The 18,550-nt window shown below is 59.0% G+C and overlaps 1 protein-coding gene and 1 non-coding gene across 3 annotated transcripts in view; one reads left to right on the plus strand and one right to left on the minus strand.

Moving 5' to 3' along the window:
- Positions 1-17,010, plus strand: part of DHX37 (DEAH-box helicase 37) — a 30,215-nt gene extending 13,205 nt beyond the window's left edge. Inside the window, exons 7-27 of one of the 2 annotated variants that reach the window (XM_024758660.1) lie at positions 1,337-1,433; positions 2,322-2,435; positions 4,873-4,974; positions 5,197-5,311; positions 5,899-5,994; positions 6,198-6,280; positions 6,842-6,974; positions 7,428-7,504; positions 7,827-8,059; positions 9,864-9,975; positions 11,315-11,421; positions 11,584-11,772; positions 12,188-12,312; positions 12,408-12,524; positions 13,794-13,966; positions 14,723-14,837; positions 14,963-15,100; positions 15,300-15,394; positions 15,487-15,560; positions 16,219-16,316; positions 16,472-17,010. In XM_024758660.1, coding sequence (XP_024614428.1) covers positions 1,337-1,433; positions 2,322-2,435; positions 4,873-4,974; positions 5,197-5,311; positions 5,899-5,994; positions 6,198-6,280; positions 6,842-6,974; positions 7,428-7,504; positions 7,827-8,059; positions 9,864-9,975; positions 11,315-11,421; positions 11,584-11,772; positions 12,188-12,312; positions 12,408-12,524; positions 13,794-13,966; positions 14,723-14,837; positions 14,963-15,100; positions 15,300-15,394; positions 15,487-15,560; positions 16,219-16,316; positions 16,472-16,557 — 2,479 coding nt within the window. In that variant the 3' untranslated portion in view covers positions 16,558-17,010. Of the gene's footprint in view, positions 1-1,336; positions 1,434-2,321; positions 2,436-4,872; positions 4,975-5,196; positions 5,312-5,898; positions 5,995-6,197; positions 6,281-6,841; positions 6,975-7,427; positions 7,505-7,826; positions 8,060-9,863; positions 9,976-11,314; positions 11,422-11,583; positions 11,773-12,187; positions 12,313-12,407; positions 12,525-13,793; positions 13,967-14,353; positions 14,556-14,722; positions 14,838-14,962; positions 15,101-15,299; positions 15,395-15,486; positions 15,561-16,218; positions 16,317-16,471 lie in introns of those variants that run through there. The other variant, XM_024758661.1, reaches the window with a different exon arrangement.
- Positions 17,011-18,463: 1,453 nt separating this feature from the next.
- Positions 18,464-18,535, minus strand: TRNAA-UGC (transfer RNA alanine (anticodon UGC)). Its single transcript has one exon. It is a non-coding gene; the product is annotated as a tRNA-Ala (tRNA).
- Between the last annotated feature and the right edge of the window lie 15 nt (positions 18,536-18,550).

Genomic DNA, 18,550 nt, shown 5'->3' on the forward strand with positions numbered 1-18,550 from the left:
CCATGGGTCAGGCCCGTCCTGGCTCTGGGGACAGAACCCTGCCCCCGCTGGGCCCAGCACACAGACTGGGGAGGCTTGTTCTGTTCGTGTCTTAGGTGGGCGAGGCTCCCCCAGCTCCCTCCCCGGTGGCAGCCACGACTGCACGTTTGCTGTGGATCCTTCTAGACAGTTGTGTGCACAGACAGGCAGTTCTGTGTGTCTCTGTATTTCTCGCTGTCTGGCTGCTGCGTGAACGGTTCATACTGTTCAGGCCCTTCTGTATCTTTCTTGTGGCATTTCAATGTGTACCTTGAAAATTACAGTACATACAAAGCTGCCCCTTTCATTCTCTTCAACTTTTAAATTTATTTATTTATTTATTTGTGGCTGTGTTGGGTCTTCGGTTCTGTGCGAGGGCTTTCTCTAGTTGTAGCAAGTGGGGGCCACTCTTCATCGCAGTGCGTGGGCCTCTCACTGTCGTGGCCTCTCCCGTTGCGGAGCACAGGCTCCGGACGCGCAGGCTCAGCGGCCATGGCTCACGGGCCCAGCCGCTCCGCGGCATGTGGGATCCTCCCGGACCAGGGCATGAACCCGTGTCGCCTGCACCGGCAGGCAGATTCTCAACCGCTGTGCCACCAGGGAAGCCCAATTCTCTTCAGCTTTTTAGTGTGAAATCTTCAAGCGTGTACAAAAGTGGAGAGACTAGTGTGATGAACCCCCACGTACCCGAGACCCGGTTTGGAGCAAGTCTCAGGTCTCGCATCATCTCAGCCTCAATGTTTCACTGTGCGGGGCTGAAAGATCATGAGTCTGGGGTTTTTTTGGGTTGTTTGTTTTCTTGGCCGCACCCCAAGGCTTGGGGAATCTTAGTTCCCTGACCAGGGATCGAGCCCGTGCCCCCTGCAGTGGAAGCGCAGAGTCCTAACCACGGGACCACCAGGGAGGTCCCTGGTTTGTTTTTGTTTTTTGTTTTTTTTTAAGAATAGGATTCTGAAAACATAACAGCAGTACCGCCACTAAAGAGTGTATCATAACTCCAGAGTGTGCTCCGGTCCGTGTTCCCATTTCCCGGGTTGTCTCCTAAACAGCTTTTACAGTTGCTTGTTCACGTCGGGCTCCAGCCAGGGTCCGTGTGTGTGTTTGATTGACGTGCTCTTCACTTGCCCGTGACAGCTCCTGGAGAGGGAGGCGGGGTGGGCCTGTGTCCGGGCCTTGCTGGGGGAGCCGGTGGGCCCTCCCCTCGGCCGCCTGCCCAGCGGGGCCAGGCCTGCTCCTCTGCCCACCTTGGAGTGGCCGCATGGCTGCAGACCCAGGCAGCTGCAGCTCTGGGGGACCGAGCCGTAGCCTGTGCCCACAGGGTCGTCTCCTATCAGATCCGATACGAGGGAAACGTGACCGAAGAGACCAGAATCAAGTTCATGACCGATGGCGTCTTGCTCAAGGAAATCCAAAAGGTTGGTTGCTCATCTGGCGTCACAAAGCAAGGCTGGTAAGCCTGGAGGCGGGGGGCTAGGCTGTCACCTGGCGTGTGAGCAGTGAATGTTGGCAAACCACTGTGTTTACCACCGTGCTGCTGTGTGACCTTGTGCGAGTTACGCAACCTCTGTGATCCTTAGTTTCTCCATCTGCAAGCTGGTACCTTCCTCCTAATTGCTTTGAAACAAAAATCGTGTGACGCACGAAAGCACCTTAGCACCCCACCTCGTAAGTGCTTGTTAAACGTGAACTTGTGTTTTCAATGTGGTTTGGTTCACAGACTGTGTGTTAGCCAAATGCACACTGCTTCTCTTGGGCTGTATGACGTCCCCCGGGCAGGGGTCACTGGGAGAGCAGAGGTGACTCCTGCCTCGAGGCCGCCTGGGACGGTGGCTGTGAGTGTGTTGTGGCATCGATGGCCCCTTCCTGTATGGCATGCACTGAGCTCTTGCCCCTGGTCCCCAGCCAGCATCCCCTCGTTCCCGTTTCCTGCCTGCCCTCCCCGCCCCATGGGCATCTGCATTTGGTAGCTCAGCTCTAAGAGATCGTAGCTGCCTTTTCTCTAGAAATTTCTCTGCCAGGGCCCAGGTCCCGTGCTGTGTACTTTACAGATAGTAATTGTCATCGAAACTTCACCACGACCCCGTGAGATGGGTCCCGTTGTCCCATTTGACAGATGAAGAAAGAGGCCTGGGAGGTGAAGCAACTGGCCCGGGGTCATAGGCCAGGACTCCCCGCAGGCCAAGTGCTCTCAGATCTGTGCTGGCTACCAGAGGGGCTCCTTGAGCAGGCATCTTGGGGTGCACAGTGACCCTGGGGTGCTCAGGCCCGGCTGGCTGGCCTCACCCCCCGACCTCCCCCACCAGGACTTCCTGCTGCTCAAGTACAAGGTGGTGGTCATTGACGAAGCCCACGAGAGGAGCGTGTACACTGACATCCTCATCGGCCTCCTGTCCCGCATAGTGTGTCTCCGGGAGAAGGTAGGTGAGGGTGCCGGGGAGCCCCGAGTCCCAGGCCACGGCTCCCACAGCCCACGGCGGTCTACACCCAGGCTGCTGCCGTGAGAGGGTCTCCCGGGACAGGACCCCCCAGGCCCGGTGCTGGGCTGCGGGTCTTGGCGTAAACAGACCCTGTGTGATCCCTGTCCTGGGTCCAGCCTCATCCACTGTGACCCTTCCCTTTGTCCAGAGCAGGAGGCTCAAGCAAGGAGACCGTGGTGGGCCAGGCTCCACTGCAGCCGGCTCTGAGACGCCAGCCGGGTCTTTGGAACCCGCAGCGCCGGTGGGGCCACCCAGCCACGCTTGTGCTCCACGTGCTCTGAGATGCTTGCCCTGTGCCCGGCCTAGGGTCTGCCCCTGCCTGCGTCTCCCCCACGCCAGATCAGGCAGGGGCGGACGTCAGAGGGATGCTGCCCTGGGGTGGGAGCTCTGTGGAACTGTCCTGTGCTGGCCCCTGCCAGTCCCGCCGAGAGGCTGGCACTTCCCCACGCCCAGTTCTTAGAAGTGCAGAACCTTTATCAAGTAGACATCAGGTCTGTGTGTGCTGTGTGCCAGGCACCGAGCACATCACGGTGAACAGGACAGAGGTTCCTGCCTTTGTGGGGTTTCCATTTTCATGAGGGCACCTGACAGTAAGCAAACTCAGAAAACCTGTGAGCTGGTGACGGACAAAGCCGGGGAGAGGGAGCAGTGCCAGGCAGAAGGTGGAGGGTTGGTAGTGAGAGAAGACTCACTGAGAGGGTGACCTCTGAGTGGGGGGCTGGAGGAAGTGAGTGAGTGAGGAGGGGTACTGGTGGGAGGAGATTCTGAGAATTGAGAATAGCCGGTGCAAAGGCCCTGGGGCAGGTGTTATCCTGATATCTTGGGGGGGGTTGTGACTTTATTTTACATAATGGATGCCCTTACAGTGTACGATTCAGTGGTTTTTAGCATATTCAGAGTTGTTATATCATCACCACGATCGACTTTAAAATATTTCTGTCACCCTGAAAAGAAACCCTGTGCCCTTTGGCTATCACCCCATCCTCCTGCCCTCCCCCATCTCCAGGCATCCGTCAGGGCACTTTCTGTCTCTATGGATTTACCTATTCCGGGTATTTCATGTAAGTGAAAAGACACAACATGTGGCCTTTTGTGACTGGCTTCTTTCACTTAGCACATTTTCAAAGTTCATCTCCATCGTGGCCTGTGTCAGTGCTTCGTTCCTTTTTATGGCTGAATCATGTGTGGAGGGACCACATTTCATATAGCCATTCATCTGTCGGAGGACAGCTGGGCTCTTTCCGCGTTTTGGCTCTCGTGAACATCCGTGTCCGGGTCTCCGTGTGGACTTGTTTCCTTTCTCTCGGGTCTGTGCCCAGGGGCAGAGCCGCCAGGCCCCATGGGAGCTCTGCGTTTAACCATTTCGACCATCCCAGACCATCTTCCGCAGCGGCTGCGTCCCTTATGTTCCCGCCAGCAGGGTACAGGCTGCCGGTTCACGTCCTTGCCCACGCTTGGGACTTCCCATGATTTTAGTCCTCGCCATGGTCTGGATTTGTGTGTTGAGGACTGTCAGGCAGCCTAGGGTGGCGGAGCGGAGTGAGGGAGGTGGGGAGAACAGGAGATGCAGGGAGGTACGCGGGCTGGGGCAGACGGGGGAAGTTGTTGCAGGAAGGAGACGGGGCCTTTGGTCTGCGCTGTGCCTCTCACCTTGGCTTCTGTTCGCCGAAAACGCTGAACTTCGGGGTTTGGACCTTACGAGCCTCAGGGGACAGCTTCCAAGGGCTCGAGAGCAGAGCCCGCCAGGGGGCACAGTAGGTGCTGCCTAGGGGGCTGGGAACGAGGCACCCGCCACCGCAGTCACAACGTCGAGGGGGAGGGAGGGCTGAGACCACCACACCCCTTGTGCCGGTGTGCCAGGTGGACCCCAGGCTCGGCCCTCCCGTCTCATCTCACACCATCAGAGCTTGACTTGGAGGAATCTTTTTTTCATTCCTTTTGGCCACGCCGCACGGCTTGCGGGGATGTTAGTTCCCTGACGAGGGATTGAACCCACGCCCTCGGCAGTGAAAGCACTGAGTCCTAACTACTGGACCACCGGGGAAGTCCCTTGGGGCTATCTGTCTTTTTTTTAATTTATTTATTTTTTATTTTTTTGTCTTTTTTTTTAATAAATTAATTAATTTGTTTATTTTTGGCTGTGTTGGGTCTTCGTTGCTGCGCGCGGGCTTTCTCTAGCTGCGGCGAGCAGGCCTACCACTTCTTTCTTACATCTTTGGCAACCAGAAAGAGGATTGAGGATCGAGGCGAGGTGGGGCTGGAGGGAGGCCAGGAGGGCAGGGCAGGTCTCCCCCAAGGGCCCCCCGCTGCCCCCCGTCAGTGTTCCTGGCCCCAGTGTTCCTGGCGGCTATGGGTCCCCGGGTCTCTCGTCCCCCAGAGGCACTTGCCGCTGAAGCTGCTCATCATGTCGGCCACGCTGCGGGTGGAGGACTTCACCCAGAACCAGCGGCTCTTCGCCCAGCCGCCCCCCGTCATCAAGGTACCGCCCAGGCCGGGGTCTCAGGGTGCCGCGGGAGGCCGGGCCCCTCTGTCAACTGCGACAGAGCGCAGGACGCCTGCTGCCGGGGAGGTGGGTGGGATCGTAGCACCAAATGGAGACCTTCGTGGTCAGAGAGTTCAGGGAAGGGGAGGGCCTGGGCCTGGGCTCAGGTCACCCCTGACCCCCGACCCCGACCCCGTGCTTCCCTGGGCGTCCTCGTAGGTTGAGTCCCGGCAGTTCCCGGTGACCGTGCATTTTAACAAGCGGACGCCGCTGGAAGACTACAGTGGGGAGTGCTTCCGGAAGGTGTGCAAGATCCACCGCGTGCTGCCCGCAGGTGAGGCCCTGGCCGGGAGGAGGCCGGCCCTCCCCCTGCAGGCCCGGGGGTGCAGCCACTCGGCCTCGCTGTGCCTCAGTGTCGTCACTGGTCCAGAGCGCTCGCAGCACCTGCCCTGCCGTGTTCCGCCCCAAGGATCGCGAGGCTTCAGGGACTAACTGGGTAGGGGGTGAGGGGGTGGAGGGTGCCTTTTGTCCCCACAGACGCAGGGCCGGTGAACAGGCGTGTCCCGCCTGAGTCTCACTCCTGACCCCCCACAGTTCTCACCATATCCCCGTCAGTTCCGTTCACCAGGCGATGGACCCTTGTGTTGCTCCCACTTCCCCGGAGGAGAGCTGCTTTCCCCGTGTTTTGGGCTCATACTGGGGGATGGGATGCCGGCTCCCACGGCAACTGTTGAGCCCCTTGTCCCAGCGCCCTCGGTGTGCGGGCAGCTGCCCGTCGCTCGTCTGGGCCTCTGCAGCCCTGGTTTGATCAGCACTTCCTTGCGCCCCAGCTCTCGGATCAAGGCCTGGCACACGGTCATGGCCAAGGTAGCGTCTGCTGCGTGAACGAGCGGGTCACGGCGGGGCTGGCTCTCCCCACAGGCGGCATCCTGGTGTTCCTGACGGGGCAGGCAGAGGTGCACGCGCTGTGCCGCAGGCTGAGGAGAGCCTTCCCGGTTGCCAGGCCCAGGCCTCCAGGTAAGCCCAAGCTGCAGCCCCTCACCCAAGAGGCTGCGGGCGGTCAGCCTGGGCTTCGGAGCCTCCCCCTGGAAAGCCGGCCCTTTGCCGCCCTCCCGTCCCCCCAGTGAATGGTGATCGATGCAGTGACCCTACCCGGGACCCTGATCACCTGGCACCAGCCACAAGATGGCCTGCTCCCTAACTTGCTCGTCTTTTCCCAGAAAAGGACGCTCAGAAAGATTCGGTAGAAGAAACACGGAGGTTTAAGAAGTCGCAGGCTCGGGCGAGGAAGGCCAAGGCCACGGTACGTCGAGGCCGGAGGGGCAGCTCAGACTCTGCAGCCGCCTTGTCCGTGTGGTGGCCGCTAGCCCCTATGGCTGCACAGATGTAAATTTAATTAAAACCAAATAAAAGTAAGATTCAAGTCCTCGGTCGTGTTAGACACACCTGGGGCTGTGGGTGGCCTTGTTGGGCAGCAGGGGTCTAGAACCTTCCTGCCGTGGAGGGAGGGGTTGACTGGTGCCGCTCTGGAGGCTGCAGGGTGGGCTGCGACTTAAAACATTCCAGGCTCCCTGTACTGGGGGCCTGGAGGAAGTTTCCGGAAGGCCCAGCCCCGAGCCCTGAGCAGGGCCTGCGTGGATGCCCAGGGCGGTGGTCTCAGGGCTGCACATATGTTAGCTCGCAGCATCCTCACGGCAGCCCTCGAGAAGCCCCGTGATCATCCCCAGCTCTTAGATGAGGATACCGACACAGGACGGGGTCGAGTGACCTGCCCAGGGTCACGTGGCCGCAGGCGCTGCTCGCAATGCCGGTCTCTACGCAGGGTCCCTCGCAGCCCGCGGTGCTGATGTCTTGTTTACCGTAGACGCTGCCCCAGATCAGTTTGGACAATTACTCGGTGTTGCCAGCGGGCGGAGGTGACGAGGACAGGGAAGTGGACGAGGAGTCCCTGGGCTCCGACCTGGACCTGGACTTAGGGGACGACGGGACGGACGGAGGTGGGACCCGCCGCGGCCTCTGCTCCCACCGCGTGGGCTTGGGTCGAGCGATGGGCCCTCTCCAGCAACGAGCCCCAGGGGAGCTGGGGTTCCTGCTTGCTCTGCCCCCTGCTGTCCCCTGAGCTCCTGAAACCGCCTGACACAGAGGAGGCCCTCAGGTCTCTGCGGTGCCGGTTGTAATGGGGGCGCCAACCCCGGACTTGGCTTTGCTGGGTGAACACAGGCCTTGGGGGTTTGGGGGGGGCCAGAATCAAGCCCTTAGGGATCCCCACACAGGGCCTGGGGCTCTTCCGAGGAGGAGAGACTGCAGCGTGGCTGGCTTTGCCGACCCTCTCTGCCAGTGCCCAGGGTTAAGCCCTGGCAGCGGGGCTGCAGGGGGGCCTCCCCGGCGGAGCGGGCAGGGTTGCTGGGCAGCAGGGGAGCTGGGTGCCACAGGCCTCTGCTCCCCTGCAGGTGAGCGGCCCGATGCCTCGCTTCCCCTCCGTGTGCTCCCTCTCTACTCTTTGCTGGCCCCGGAGAAGCAGGCGCAGGTAACCGTGCGGGGCCTGGGATGGATGCCCGGTGGGGAGCGCCCAAAGGCGTTGAGGTGGGAGCAGGTCAGGCGCCGGGTCACCCTCTCCGTCAGCTGTCTGATCGGCGCCCCAGACTTTTGAGAGGGTATTGGGATCTCCTGCTCGGAGGACGGAAACGCTTCCCTCATTTAGTTGGGGAGCAGTGGCCCAAGGCGAGGACAGTCACCTCCAGGCCCTGCCCCGCCTGGCTGACTTCTTCTGGCCTCTGTCCCACAAATTCTTTCCTGACTCTGGTGGGACAAAGGTCAATTTTCTTGTTGCTCCCGTCCCCCCATCCTAGGTCTTCCAGCCTCCCCCAGAGGGGACACGGCTCTGTGTTGTGGCCACCAATGTAGCCGAGACGTCCCTCACCATCCCAGGCATCAAGTACGTGGTGGACTGTGGAAAGGTCAAGAAGCGGTACTACGACCGTGTCACCGGCGTGTCCTCCTTCCGCATCACCTGGGTCTCCCAGGCCTCGGCTGATCAGCGGGCAGGACGCGCGGGCCGGACGGAGCCCGGCCACTGCTACAGGTGGGGCTCCCGGGGGCCCCTCCAGTGACGTTGGGGCCACTGGGCAGTGGTCACCCACCCACGGGCGAGGAAAGGGGGATCCCGTGTCCCGCTGGAAACCGTCCTTCGCACCCCCTTTTCTGTTGGCTTTCGGGCACTTGCGTTATTCCGTTATTCTGCTGCTGACGTCAGGCCCTGTGTTTATTAGCACCTCGAGCTTTGTTTTGTTTTAACACCTTTTCTGAGGTAAAGTTCACATACCATAAAACTCACCATTTAAAGCGTGCAATTCTGTGGGTTTAGTATATGTACAGTGTTGTGTAGCCATCGCCACTATTAATTTTTAGACGTTCTCTTCACCCCCAAAGAGACCGCATTTATCAGTTGTACCCATTAATCAGTTTCTCCCTGCGTCTCCCGACCACTCCCAACCCACCAGCGCCCGGCAGCCACTCATCTACTTCCTATCTCTACAGACGTGCTCATTCTGGACATTTTCTGTGAACGGAATCAGACAACATGTGACCTTTCGTGTCTGGCTTCTTTCACTCAGCGTCATGTTTTCAGGGTTCATCCACGCTGTTGCCTGTGTCAGTGCTTCATTCCTTTTAATGGCTGAGTACCATGACGTTGCGTGGAGGGGCCACATCTCACTGTCCATTCATCTGCTGATAGACTCTTGGGTTGCGTCCACATTGTGTCCACTGTGAATAGTGCTGCCGTGAACGTGTGCAAGTATTTGAACGTCTGTTCCCATGCCTCTCGGGTATATACCCAGGAGTAGAATTGCTGGGTTGTACGATGACTCTGTGTTTCACGTTTTGAGGAACGACCAGACTGTTTTCCACGGCGGCTACTCCATTTTATCTATACATTCTCACCAGCAGCGTGCGAAGGTTCTAATTTCTCCACATCTCACCAATGCTCGCTATTTTCTACTTTATAAAAATGAAAGTACGAGCTGGTATCTCTCAGTGGTCTTGGTTTGCGTTTCTCTAATGAGGTTGAGCATCTTTTCACGTGCTTACGGGCCATTTGTACATGTTCTCTGGAGGGATGTCTATTCAGATCCATCATTTCTTTTTTTCTTTTTATAGTATTTGTTATTTTATTTTATTTACTTAGTTGGTTGTGCCAGGTCTTAGTTGTGGCAGGCAGGCTCCATAGGCAGGCTCTTTAGTTGCGGCTCGTGGGCTCCATAGTTGTGGCATGTGAACTCTTAGTTGCGGCATGCATGTGGGATCTAGTTTCCTGACCAGGGATCGAACGTGGGCACCCTGCATTGGGAGTGTGGAGTCTTAACCACTGCGCCACCAGGGAAGTCCCTATCATTTCCTTTTCAGTCAGGTAGTTTGTCTTTTGATTGGTGAGTTGTAAGTGTTCTTTGTATAATCCTAGTATTGGATCCTTGTCAGGGGTATCATTAGCAAGTATTTTCTCCCAGTCAGCATGCTGGGTTTTATTTGTTTGTTTTCAAGAGCTGTGTGCTGTTCTTTTCAACGTTGCTTTACGTTACAAAAGAAAAGAAAATTGAGAAACTATGCCAAGAAAACTCGTAAGCAATAAAGGAGTTAAAACGTCCCGAGTGCCGTGTGCCAGGCAGTTCTAAGCAGTCTTATGTGAAGATACCTGAAGTATCTTCACCAGTCCCAACGGGGCAGCTGCTATGCTCGCCCATTTCACAGGTGAGGAAAGTGAGGCAGGAAGAGGGTAAACACCTTGCCTAGTAAAGTGGTGGAGTCAAGATTCAATGCCAGGTAGCTGGGCTGAGTTTCTTCCTTATTCACTTAACATTTCTTAGTCTCGGGTGCTTCCTTCTGTTCAGACTGTATTCATCCGCGGTTTTCGGGGACTTTGAGAAGTTCCCCCCTCCTGAAATCACCCAGAGACCCGTCGAAGACTTGACCCTTCAGATGAAAGCTCTCAACATTGAAAAGGTCAGTTGCAGCCCTAGCCCTGCCATCACCCCACTGATCTGCCAGGGTACCTGTGTCCGGTCTGGGGGGCGAGGGTGACCCCAGCCCCTCGCGGGCTGTTCCTCCTTCCCTGCGGCCCAGGAAGCGCTAGGAGCTCAGCCCTGTGGTGCTTGCCCAGCCCCCCACCTCCTCAGTGCTGCACCCACTGAGTGTGTCCAGGGGTGCCCGCCTCTGCCCTGCTCCGGGAGGGCTGGCGCAGGCAGAGAGAACCGCCCCCATCAGCAGTCAGTCCCAGCCCTCCCTTCCCCCCAGCCCCTGACAGCCACGAGGCCGCTTTCCTGCTGTCCCTGTGGATTTTACATTTTGGACGTTTCATAAAAATGGAATCATATGATGTTTGTCCTTTCTTGTCTGGCTTCTTTCACTCAGCATCGTGGTTGGTTTTTTTCGGGGTTTCTTCTAGCCAATGTAAACTTCATTTATCAGTTCAATACACAGTAAGATGATATAAAAGATACGATCATGCTTTTCATTGCTAAAAGTTTTTACATTAGTTATGTTTGGTATTTTATTTTCAGTGTCAAAGAACCTAGCTGACAGTTTGAATCACAGTCAGTTTATTTCAGCAGATGTTATAAATCGATACCTGTTTTATTTTTCTGTTGTTTGGACCATCCACAGCTGAACCTAGCAGCGTCGTGTTTTAAAGGTTCGTCCACACGGTAGCACGTGTCAGAATTTCGTTCATTTTTATGACTGAGTCGCACTCCATCGTATGGATGGACCCTGGTTTATCCGTCTATCGATGGATATCTGGGTTGTCCCCACCTTTTGGCTGCCGTGCCTAGTGGTGCTGTGAACATCTATGTACAGATGTTTATCTTAATGCTTGTTTTGAGTTGGTCACTCTAAGGTACCGCCCTCCCTGACCCCGGTCACTCCCTGTCCCTGATCTGTCCCCGGATCACCTGTCTGGGCACATTTTCTCCTGTGATGACGTTTATTCTCGTGTATACTCACTGGTCTGCGGCCCCTTCTGGCTGAACGAAAGCTCAATGGAGGCTGAATCCTTGTCTTGTTTTCCTCTGTCTCCATCACCAAGAACAGTGTCTGGTGCACACGAGGTGCTCAGTACATGCTTCTGAGTGAGTGGCTGATGTGAATGAGTGAAGGAAGAGGGCCTGTGGAGTTTCCCCGGCGCGTGGACTTCGCGTGTGTCCCGGCCCCGCCGTGTCCCATGTTCTGGGCGTGAGTGGTGCTCGGACGGCAGGCGGTAGGAGCCCCGTCCTCCTGCCAGGCCTGGTCCCCTGCTTCCTCCTCCGCATTCACCTGTCTCCTGCCATGTCTCCCTGTGTCCCAGGTCATCAACTTCCCCTTCCCGACGCCCCCGTCCGTGGAGGCCCTCATCGCCGCCGAGGAGCTGCTGATCGCGCTGGGTGCCCTGCAGGCACCCCCAAAAACAGAAAGGTAGGGCAGGAGCTCGGGGGAAGTGGGGAGCCCAGGTCCTGCCCCATTCTCTGCCCTCTCCCCTCTCCCCTCCTCTCCCAAGCTGACCGAGCACCAGGCCTCTTGGTGCCAAAGGCTTCTCATGGAGCCTCCCTGCACCCATCACAGACCTCCATCCTCCAGGGTGAAGCAGCTGCAGAGGTCCCGGTGGAGCTGCCCCATCACTGAGCTGGGTAGGACCATGGCCACGTTCCCTGTGGCACCGCGCTACGCCAAGATGCTGGCGCTGAGCAGGCAACACGACTGCCTGCCGTACGCCATCACCATCGTGGCTGCCATGACTGTCCGGGAGCTGTTTGAGGAGCTGGACAGGTGGGGGCCGGGGGCTGGGCATTCGGGGGCCGCCTGCCCTTGGCTGGGTCGTGGTGTGGAGCCTGGCCTCCTGGGGCATCACTGACTTGCTGAGTGGTCTTGTGCGAGACCCTCGCCCGCCCTGCGCCTGGCAGTGTTCTGATCTCTACCGATCTCTGTTTCTGTTTTTGGTTTTGGCCATGCCGTGTACCTTGTGGGATCTCAGTTCCCTGACCAGGGATCAAACCCGTGCTCCCTGCAGTGGAAGCGCAAGAGTCCTAACCACTGGGCCACCAGGGAATTCCCACGATCGTGGTCATGTTGATCAGTGACCCCACCAGGCATTTTTGGGCCCACCCTGGGTAACTGGCGTGTTCCCTGCCTCTGCAGCCGTGCGCGGCCAGGGCAACAGCCTGGGTGGTGTGTGTGTTCGCAGGCCAGCTGCCAGCGACGAGGAGCTTGCCAGGCTGAAGGGCAAGCGGGCCCGGGTAGCCCAGATGAAGAGGATCTGGGCGGGGCGGGGAGCCTCTCTGAAACTCGGGGACCTCATGGTGCTGCTGGGTGAGTGCCCTGCGTGGCGTGGAGTGTGGCTGGTGGGGAGGTCACGGGGGGTGGGATGGGGCAGCGAGAATGAGTGACGCCCCCCCCATCCACAGGCGCCGTGGGAGCCTGTGAGTACGCGGGCTGCTCTCCCCAGTTCTGTGAGGCCAACGGTCTGCGGTATAGGGCCATGATGGAGATCCGGCGCCTGAGGGGCCAGCTGACCACTGCGGGTACGGCCCTGCGCCCGGCAGAGAACTTGACCCCGTGGACGTTAAAAGTCGCTTTTGAGCGACGTCACCCACGTACAGTCAATCTCCGTTATTCACAGATTCCACGTTTGCGAATTCACCTATTCGTTAAAATCTGTTTTAGTGCTCGCCACCTTTGTGGTCCTTCGAGGACACACACACGAGCAGGGCAGTGACATGTGCACGCTGTCCTGTCAGGCTGTCTGTCCGTCTCATCCTTTCCTTGGTGACATCCCTCTCGTCACCCTTTGTCCCGGCTCTGGCCTGGACCAGCTGCTGGCCGCACCTCCTGCCCAGTAGCCTCGTGCAGGGGTCCCTGCTCTCAAGTAGGGTCCGGCCCTGGTTTGCTTCTCCAGCAGTGGAAGGGGCCCCTCTTGTTGGAGTCGAGGAGCAGCGGACGGTTCAGCCCCTGCTTTCCGCTCCTGTTGGTCTGAGTGGTGGTGGGGACCGGACCCGTTTGAAGCCCATCAGGGCTGGGTGTGGGTGGCGGGTCTTCTGCGTCCTGTCTGTGTTCTGCCTTCTTCCTGTTTCTTTCCTCTTCTCTCACTTTTTAAGTGAAACAACATAGGTGTCACTGAAGGTTTTGTAGGGAAGACAGATTTACATTGCAAACCTAAAAACAGAAAGCCCTGGACTCCCCCGGCGGTCCAGTGGTTAGGACCCCATGCTTCCACTGTAGGGCCACGGGTTCGGTCCCCGGTCGGGGAGCTAAGATCCGCAAGCCCACTCTCCCCACCTGCGTCCCCCGTCCTGCTCCTCTCGTCTTTTCCCTGCCGCCTCCTCCCGCCACAAGCAGCAGGGCCCAAAGCCCCACCTCCTTTCTCCCCACCTGCCAAGTGTTCCAGAGCTTCAACTCCTTCTCATGCAGAAGAAGGAGGCCTCGCCCTGCGTCTCGTGCCTGGGCTCAGCAGCGCAGGGCCCTCGAGGGGAGAGGTGGCCTCCACACTTGTCCTGCTCAGAGAGCATGACTCGTCTGTCACGTCTCCTGGCTGGGCGTGCTCCCTGCCCCAAGGCCGACGAGGAGTCAAGTGTGAGCTCTCGCAGCAGCACGGTCTGCCGCCCGCAAGGGAATTGGGGTTTCGTCCTGAGGACGAGGCAGACGTGGGTGTGGGTGGGCATCCTCGGTGGATGGGGGCCGAGATGCGCAGGTCGCTGAGGCCAGAGCTCCGAGCTGAGCGGCGTGGGGCCTTCCAGAAGGCTGGGCGGAGCCAGCCCCCGCCTCGCCTTCCTCACGCCTCGGTCTGCCCCCAGTCAACGCCATGTGCCCCGAGGCCGGGCTCTTCGTGGACCCCAAGATGCAGCCGCCTTCCGAGAGCCAGGTGACCTACCTGCGGCAGATCGTGACGGCCGGCCTGGGTGACCACCTGGCCCGCAGGGTCCAGAGTGAGGACCTGCTGGACGACAAGTGGAAGAACGCCTACAAGGTTGGACACTGGCTCGGGGACGGGCAGCAGGGCAGTCGCTGCGCCCGGGCCCCCCACCCTCCCCGCCCTCCGTCTCACATCCTGGCAGCCTGGGCAACGTCAGGATGCCTGTGAGGGGCAGCGGGGGGACCCTTGGGTGTGGGGGGGCCTGTCCTCCCGGGTCACGGGTCCCACTGCCTCTGGGAAGGTCCCCACCCAGGGCCAAGGTGGAGTGACGGTGCAGCCACTTCTCCCTTTGGGCGTGAGCTTCACCCCGGCTTCACTGAATGGAGATAGGAGCACATCTCATACAACTTGCCGTTTTAAAGTGTACAATTGGGGGGTTAGTCCATTCAGAGTTGTGTACCCAGCACCACAATTAATTTGAGAACGTTTTTATTATCCCAGAAAGACTGCGGATAGCCATTTCACGCACTCCCCATCTTCTCTTGAGTCTCCCCACCCCGTGAATCTGTTTTCTGTCTCTACGGATTTGCTGTTCTACGCGTTTCACACGAAACTCCACTGCGTGGCCTCTTGCACTGGCTTCCTTCGCTCGGTGCTGCGCCTTTTGGCGGGTTGCGCTGCTGCCCGTGTCAGTACCTCTCACGGCAGGGTACGCGCTCCGTCGGCGGACACACACCGCCAGGGTGGCCATTCGTCGGTTGACGGATGCGCTCCTTTCCTGGCTGAGGGTGTAACTGGATTCAGGGGGTCAGCCTCACCTGGCGCTCACGCATGCTCCAGACTCACGCCCACCCGCCGTCTCTCTCGCAGACCCCCCTCCTCGACGACCCAGTCTTCATCCACCCCAGTTCCGTGCTCTTCAGGGAGCTCCCTGAGTTTGTGGTCTACCAGGAAATTGTGGAGACCACCAAGATGTACATGAAAGGTAGCGCAGCTGGCCAGCCCCTCGCCTGACCCGCGTGGCTCTGGTGAGCCGTGTCGCTGGACCCTTGAGGGGAGAACCCATGAGCCCTTTGCTGAGCCCCCATCCCTTCTTTCCCGGGCCCCCAGGCGTCTCGACTGTGGAGGTGCAGTGGATCCCGGTCCTGCTGCCTTCTTACTGCCAGTTTGACAAGCCCCTTGAGGAGCCACCCCCCGCCTACTGCCCCGAGAAGGGGCGGGTGCTGTGTCACCGGGCCAGCGTGTTCTGTGAGTCGGGGTGACTTCCCGGTGGCCTTGGGCTCCACTAGACACGTGGTCCCGCCTCCCGCGTGCCCTGGGCGGTGTGTGTGTCCTGCGCCGTGTCGTCCCAGGCTGCGGGCCCCCTTGGCAGGTGGGGAGGGGATTGGCAGGGGAGGGCGGCGTGGGGCTCCATCGTGGCCCCTGCTCACTGGCTCACGCGCCCCAGGTCGCGTCGGCTGGCCGCTCCCCGCGGTCCAGGTGGATTTTCCAGAAGGCCTCGACTGCTACAAGCACTTTGCCCAGGTTCTGCTGGAGGGGCAGGTAGGCGACACAGCTCCCTCGGCCCCTTCCTTGGCACCTCGGGTGGGACGTGAGCCCCAGATCTCTCACCCCATCCTGTGGTCTCTCCCCAGGTCTTCCACAAGCTGGCCTCGTACAAGGGCTGTTTGCTGTCCAGCCCCAGCACAATGCTGAAGACGTGGGCCAGGTACAGTCTCTCCCGGGGGCGTCGGCTCGGCAGGTGGTGGTGGAGGGGGCTGAGACTAGTGTCCTGGGGCCGCCGTAACAGATCCCCACCCACTGAGGGCCTTAGGACGACAGGAGTCTCTTCTCTCGTGGCACTCCCGGGGACTCGGGGTGAGGCTGTGGGTCCAGGAGCCCCTTCCAGCCAGCACTTGGTTCTGAGCATCCGCTCTGTGCCGAGCACGTCCTCGTGTTAGGGTCGAGCCATGACCCTGTCCCGTGGCGTGTCCCAGGGCAGGGAGGTTGTCCCCAAACAGAACAACTAGTACAAGTGGCAGGGGTGGCACAGCTACGAAGGGTCAAGGCAGGACGTGGAGGTGAGGTGGCGGGCGGGCGGACTCAGTCAGGAAAGGCTGACGGAGCAGCGTCAGGGGAGGCAGGGCTGCGTGCCAGGCGGGAGTCTGGAGGAAGGTTCCAGATGGACAGGCACCGTGTGTGGGAGCAGGCTGGGCGGGCGGGTCAGAGGCAAGTAGTGGGAGGCGATGGAGTCTGGATCCTTCCATCCGGCCAGCACCCCCAGCCTGCTGGAGGGAAGGGGACTTCCTGCAGTTCCTGGGCAGGCCTGGCAGTGGTGCCAGCGTGTGGGCCTCGTGACGCCCCACGTCCTGCCTCCCCACCCGCAGGCTACAGCCCAGGACAGAGAGCCTCCTGAGAGCCCTTGTTGCTGAGAAAGCCGACTGCCGAGACGCCTTGCTGGCTGCTTGGAGGAAGAACCCCAAATGTGAGTCTGACCAGGAAGGGTGCCCCGTGGCGAGGGCATCGCGGGGGGGACAGGGTGGGGCCACCGAGGGGGCCCAGGCTTAGCGGGAGGGCGTGCCCTGCGGCAGGCGGGCGGGCACAGAGCCGCTCTGACCGTCCTGCCTCCCACCCCTGCAGACCTGCTGGCCGAGTACTGTGAGTGGATCCCGCAGGCCATGCACGCCAACGTCGAGAAAGCCTGGCCGCCCACTGCTGACTGCTGACCCGGTGCCGGCCTGCAGGGCCGAGGACTGGCCTGCGGACCCAGGGGGCTGGCAGTGGCCGGTGTCCGCCATGGTCACCCTGACCCCAGACTGCGCCCAGGAGGCAGGTGGGGCCCCTGGACACTCTTGGTCATCTTGGCTCGATTCTGGGCACAGCTCGCCGCCGCCCTGGGCAGTCCCACGCGGGGAGACTTGTAACTATTACAGGGGGGATCGTGGTTTTATCTCCCATGCTGGTCCTGCTTTAAACGTGCTCTGTGGACGACATTAGTCCCTTGTAGAGCAGCAGGCGACCACGGGCCCTTCCTCCGCTCCCTGTTCCCTGCGGGTGTGGTGCACCCTGCCCACAGCCCGCGAGGTCCGCCAGGGCTCCCGCCGGCTCCTGTGGAGTGGGCGTCCCCTCCCCGGAGTCAGCTCCCCGCTGGCTACGTTGCCGTAGTAAACGTTGACTGTGACAACAGGTGTATACCGCGTCTACTGAGTTCTTTGGGCCAACCTCTGAACGTGGGGGTGGTCCGGGGACATCCTTCTCGTGCGCGTGCGCACACGTACGTGGAGACTAGTTTGGATGGATGCTCGTGAACGTGTTAGTGGTGATGCTGTGGCACAGTGAGCCTGTAGAGGTTGATCATTTTTCTCACCTTTACTTAGGTATTTTTCCTGAATCAGTTTGTGTTAATATCAACACATAAACTCGGGAATTTCCTGGTGGTCCACTGCAGGGCGCACGGGTTCGATCCCTGGTTGGGGAACTAAGTTCCTGCAAGCCGCGCAGCACAGCCAGAAAAGTAAAAAATAAACACAAATTCTGTAATATAAACACACGTAAGACAAAACAACAGAGATACGTGTTTAATATTCCAAAACTATTCACTTTCTCCACAGCCTAGCTACTAACCCTACTGTTCCCCCAAACTAGGCGGTCTCCCCTACCCCACTCCTCCCGCATTTAAGCCATCTGCAAGGTCTGTTAGTCCACGTCTGGGATGTGTCCAGAACCCCCTCGTGTTCCGCACTTCCCCTGCTGTGCCATCCCCACCTCCGCTTCCAGCAAGCCTCCAGCAGCTCCCGCTTGGGCCATGGCAGTGGCTTCCTGGCGGGTCTCATGTCCACTCTTCCCGCCTATGGTGGACTCCACATGGCAGCCAGAGGGAGCTGTTGTAAAACCTAAGTAAATCACGTCATTCCCCAGCAACAGGCCTTCCAGTGTCTTGAAAGATTCAACCTTCTCCTTCCCTCATTCATTAAACCTGCACAGGGCTTTTTTCTGTCCCCTCAATGCAGATTCCTCCCCCTACCCCCCTTCAACCTCAGGGCCTTTGCACCTGCCATTTCCTCTTTCTGCAGACAGGCCCCCCCCGACACTTTGTGGCAGCCTCCACGTCCTCCCCCTTTAGTCTCCATCTCATCACAATTACCGTATTCATAAAGCTCATTGCTACTTGCTTATTGCTAGTTACCTAGACTGGAATACTGAGGACAGGAGGGCTGAGAAACCTTGCCCGGGGTATCCGGGGATACAAGGGTACTTGACGCTACCTGAGCACACAGGCGCTCCATGTGTCCACATTTCTCGGCACTAGGTGCTCAGGAGTTACGGAATGAATGGACAGTTGCAAAACCCTCCTTAGAAATTCAGTGTTTCCTAACTGCTTGATGACGTGAATCACTACGAGTGTTTGTTTAAAAACGCGGCCCACTGCTGACCTGAATCCGAATCTCCAGGGGAGAGGACACGGGCATCTGTGATTGAGACCAAGGACGTTTGACTAGCGCCGCCCTCTCCAACGGAGCTCCCTTCTTAAGCCAGCTGATGCGGGGCTTTGGGTCCCCTTCCCTGCTTTGCCTTCTGGTCGTGTGGCTGTGATCCAGAGGGGGAAAAAATTAATTCTAGGCGCAAAAAACGTGGAGATGCCGGGGATTGAACCCGGGGCCTCATACATGCAAAGCATGCGCTCTACCACTGAGCTACATCCCCAGACCCGTGGAGCTG

The sequence above is a fragment of the Neophocaena asiaeorientalis genome, unplaced genomic scaffold (assembly GCF_003031525.2).
Source record: "Neophocaena asiaeorientalis asiaeorientalis breed wild unplaced genomic scaffold, Neophocaena_asiaeorientalis_V1.1 scaffold77, whole genome shotgun sequence".
NCBI classification, from domain to species: Eukaryota; Metazoa; Chordata; class Mammalia; order Artiodactyla; family Phocoenidae; genus Neophocaena; species Neophocaena asiaeorientalis.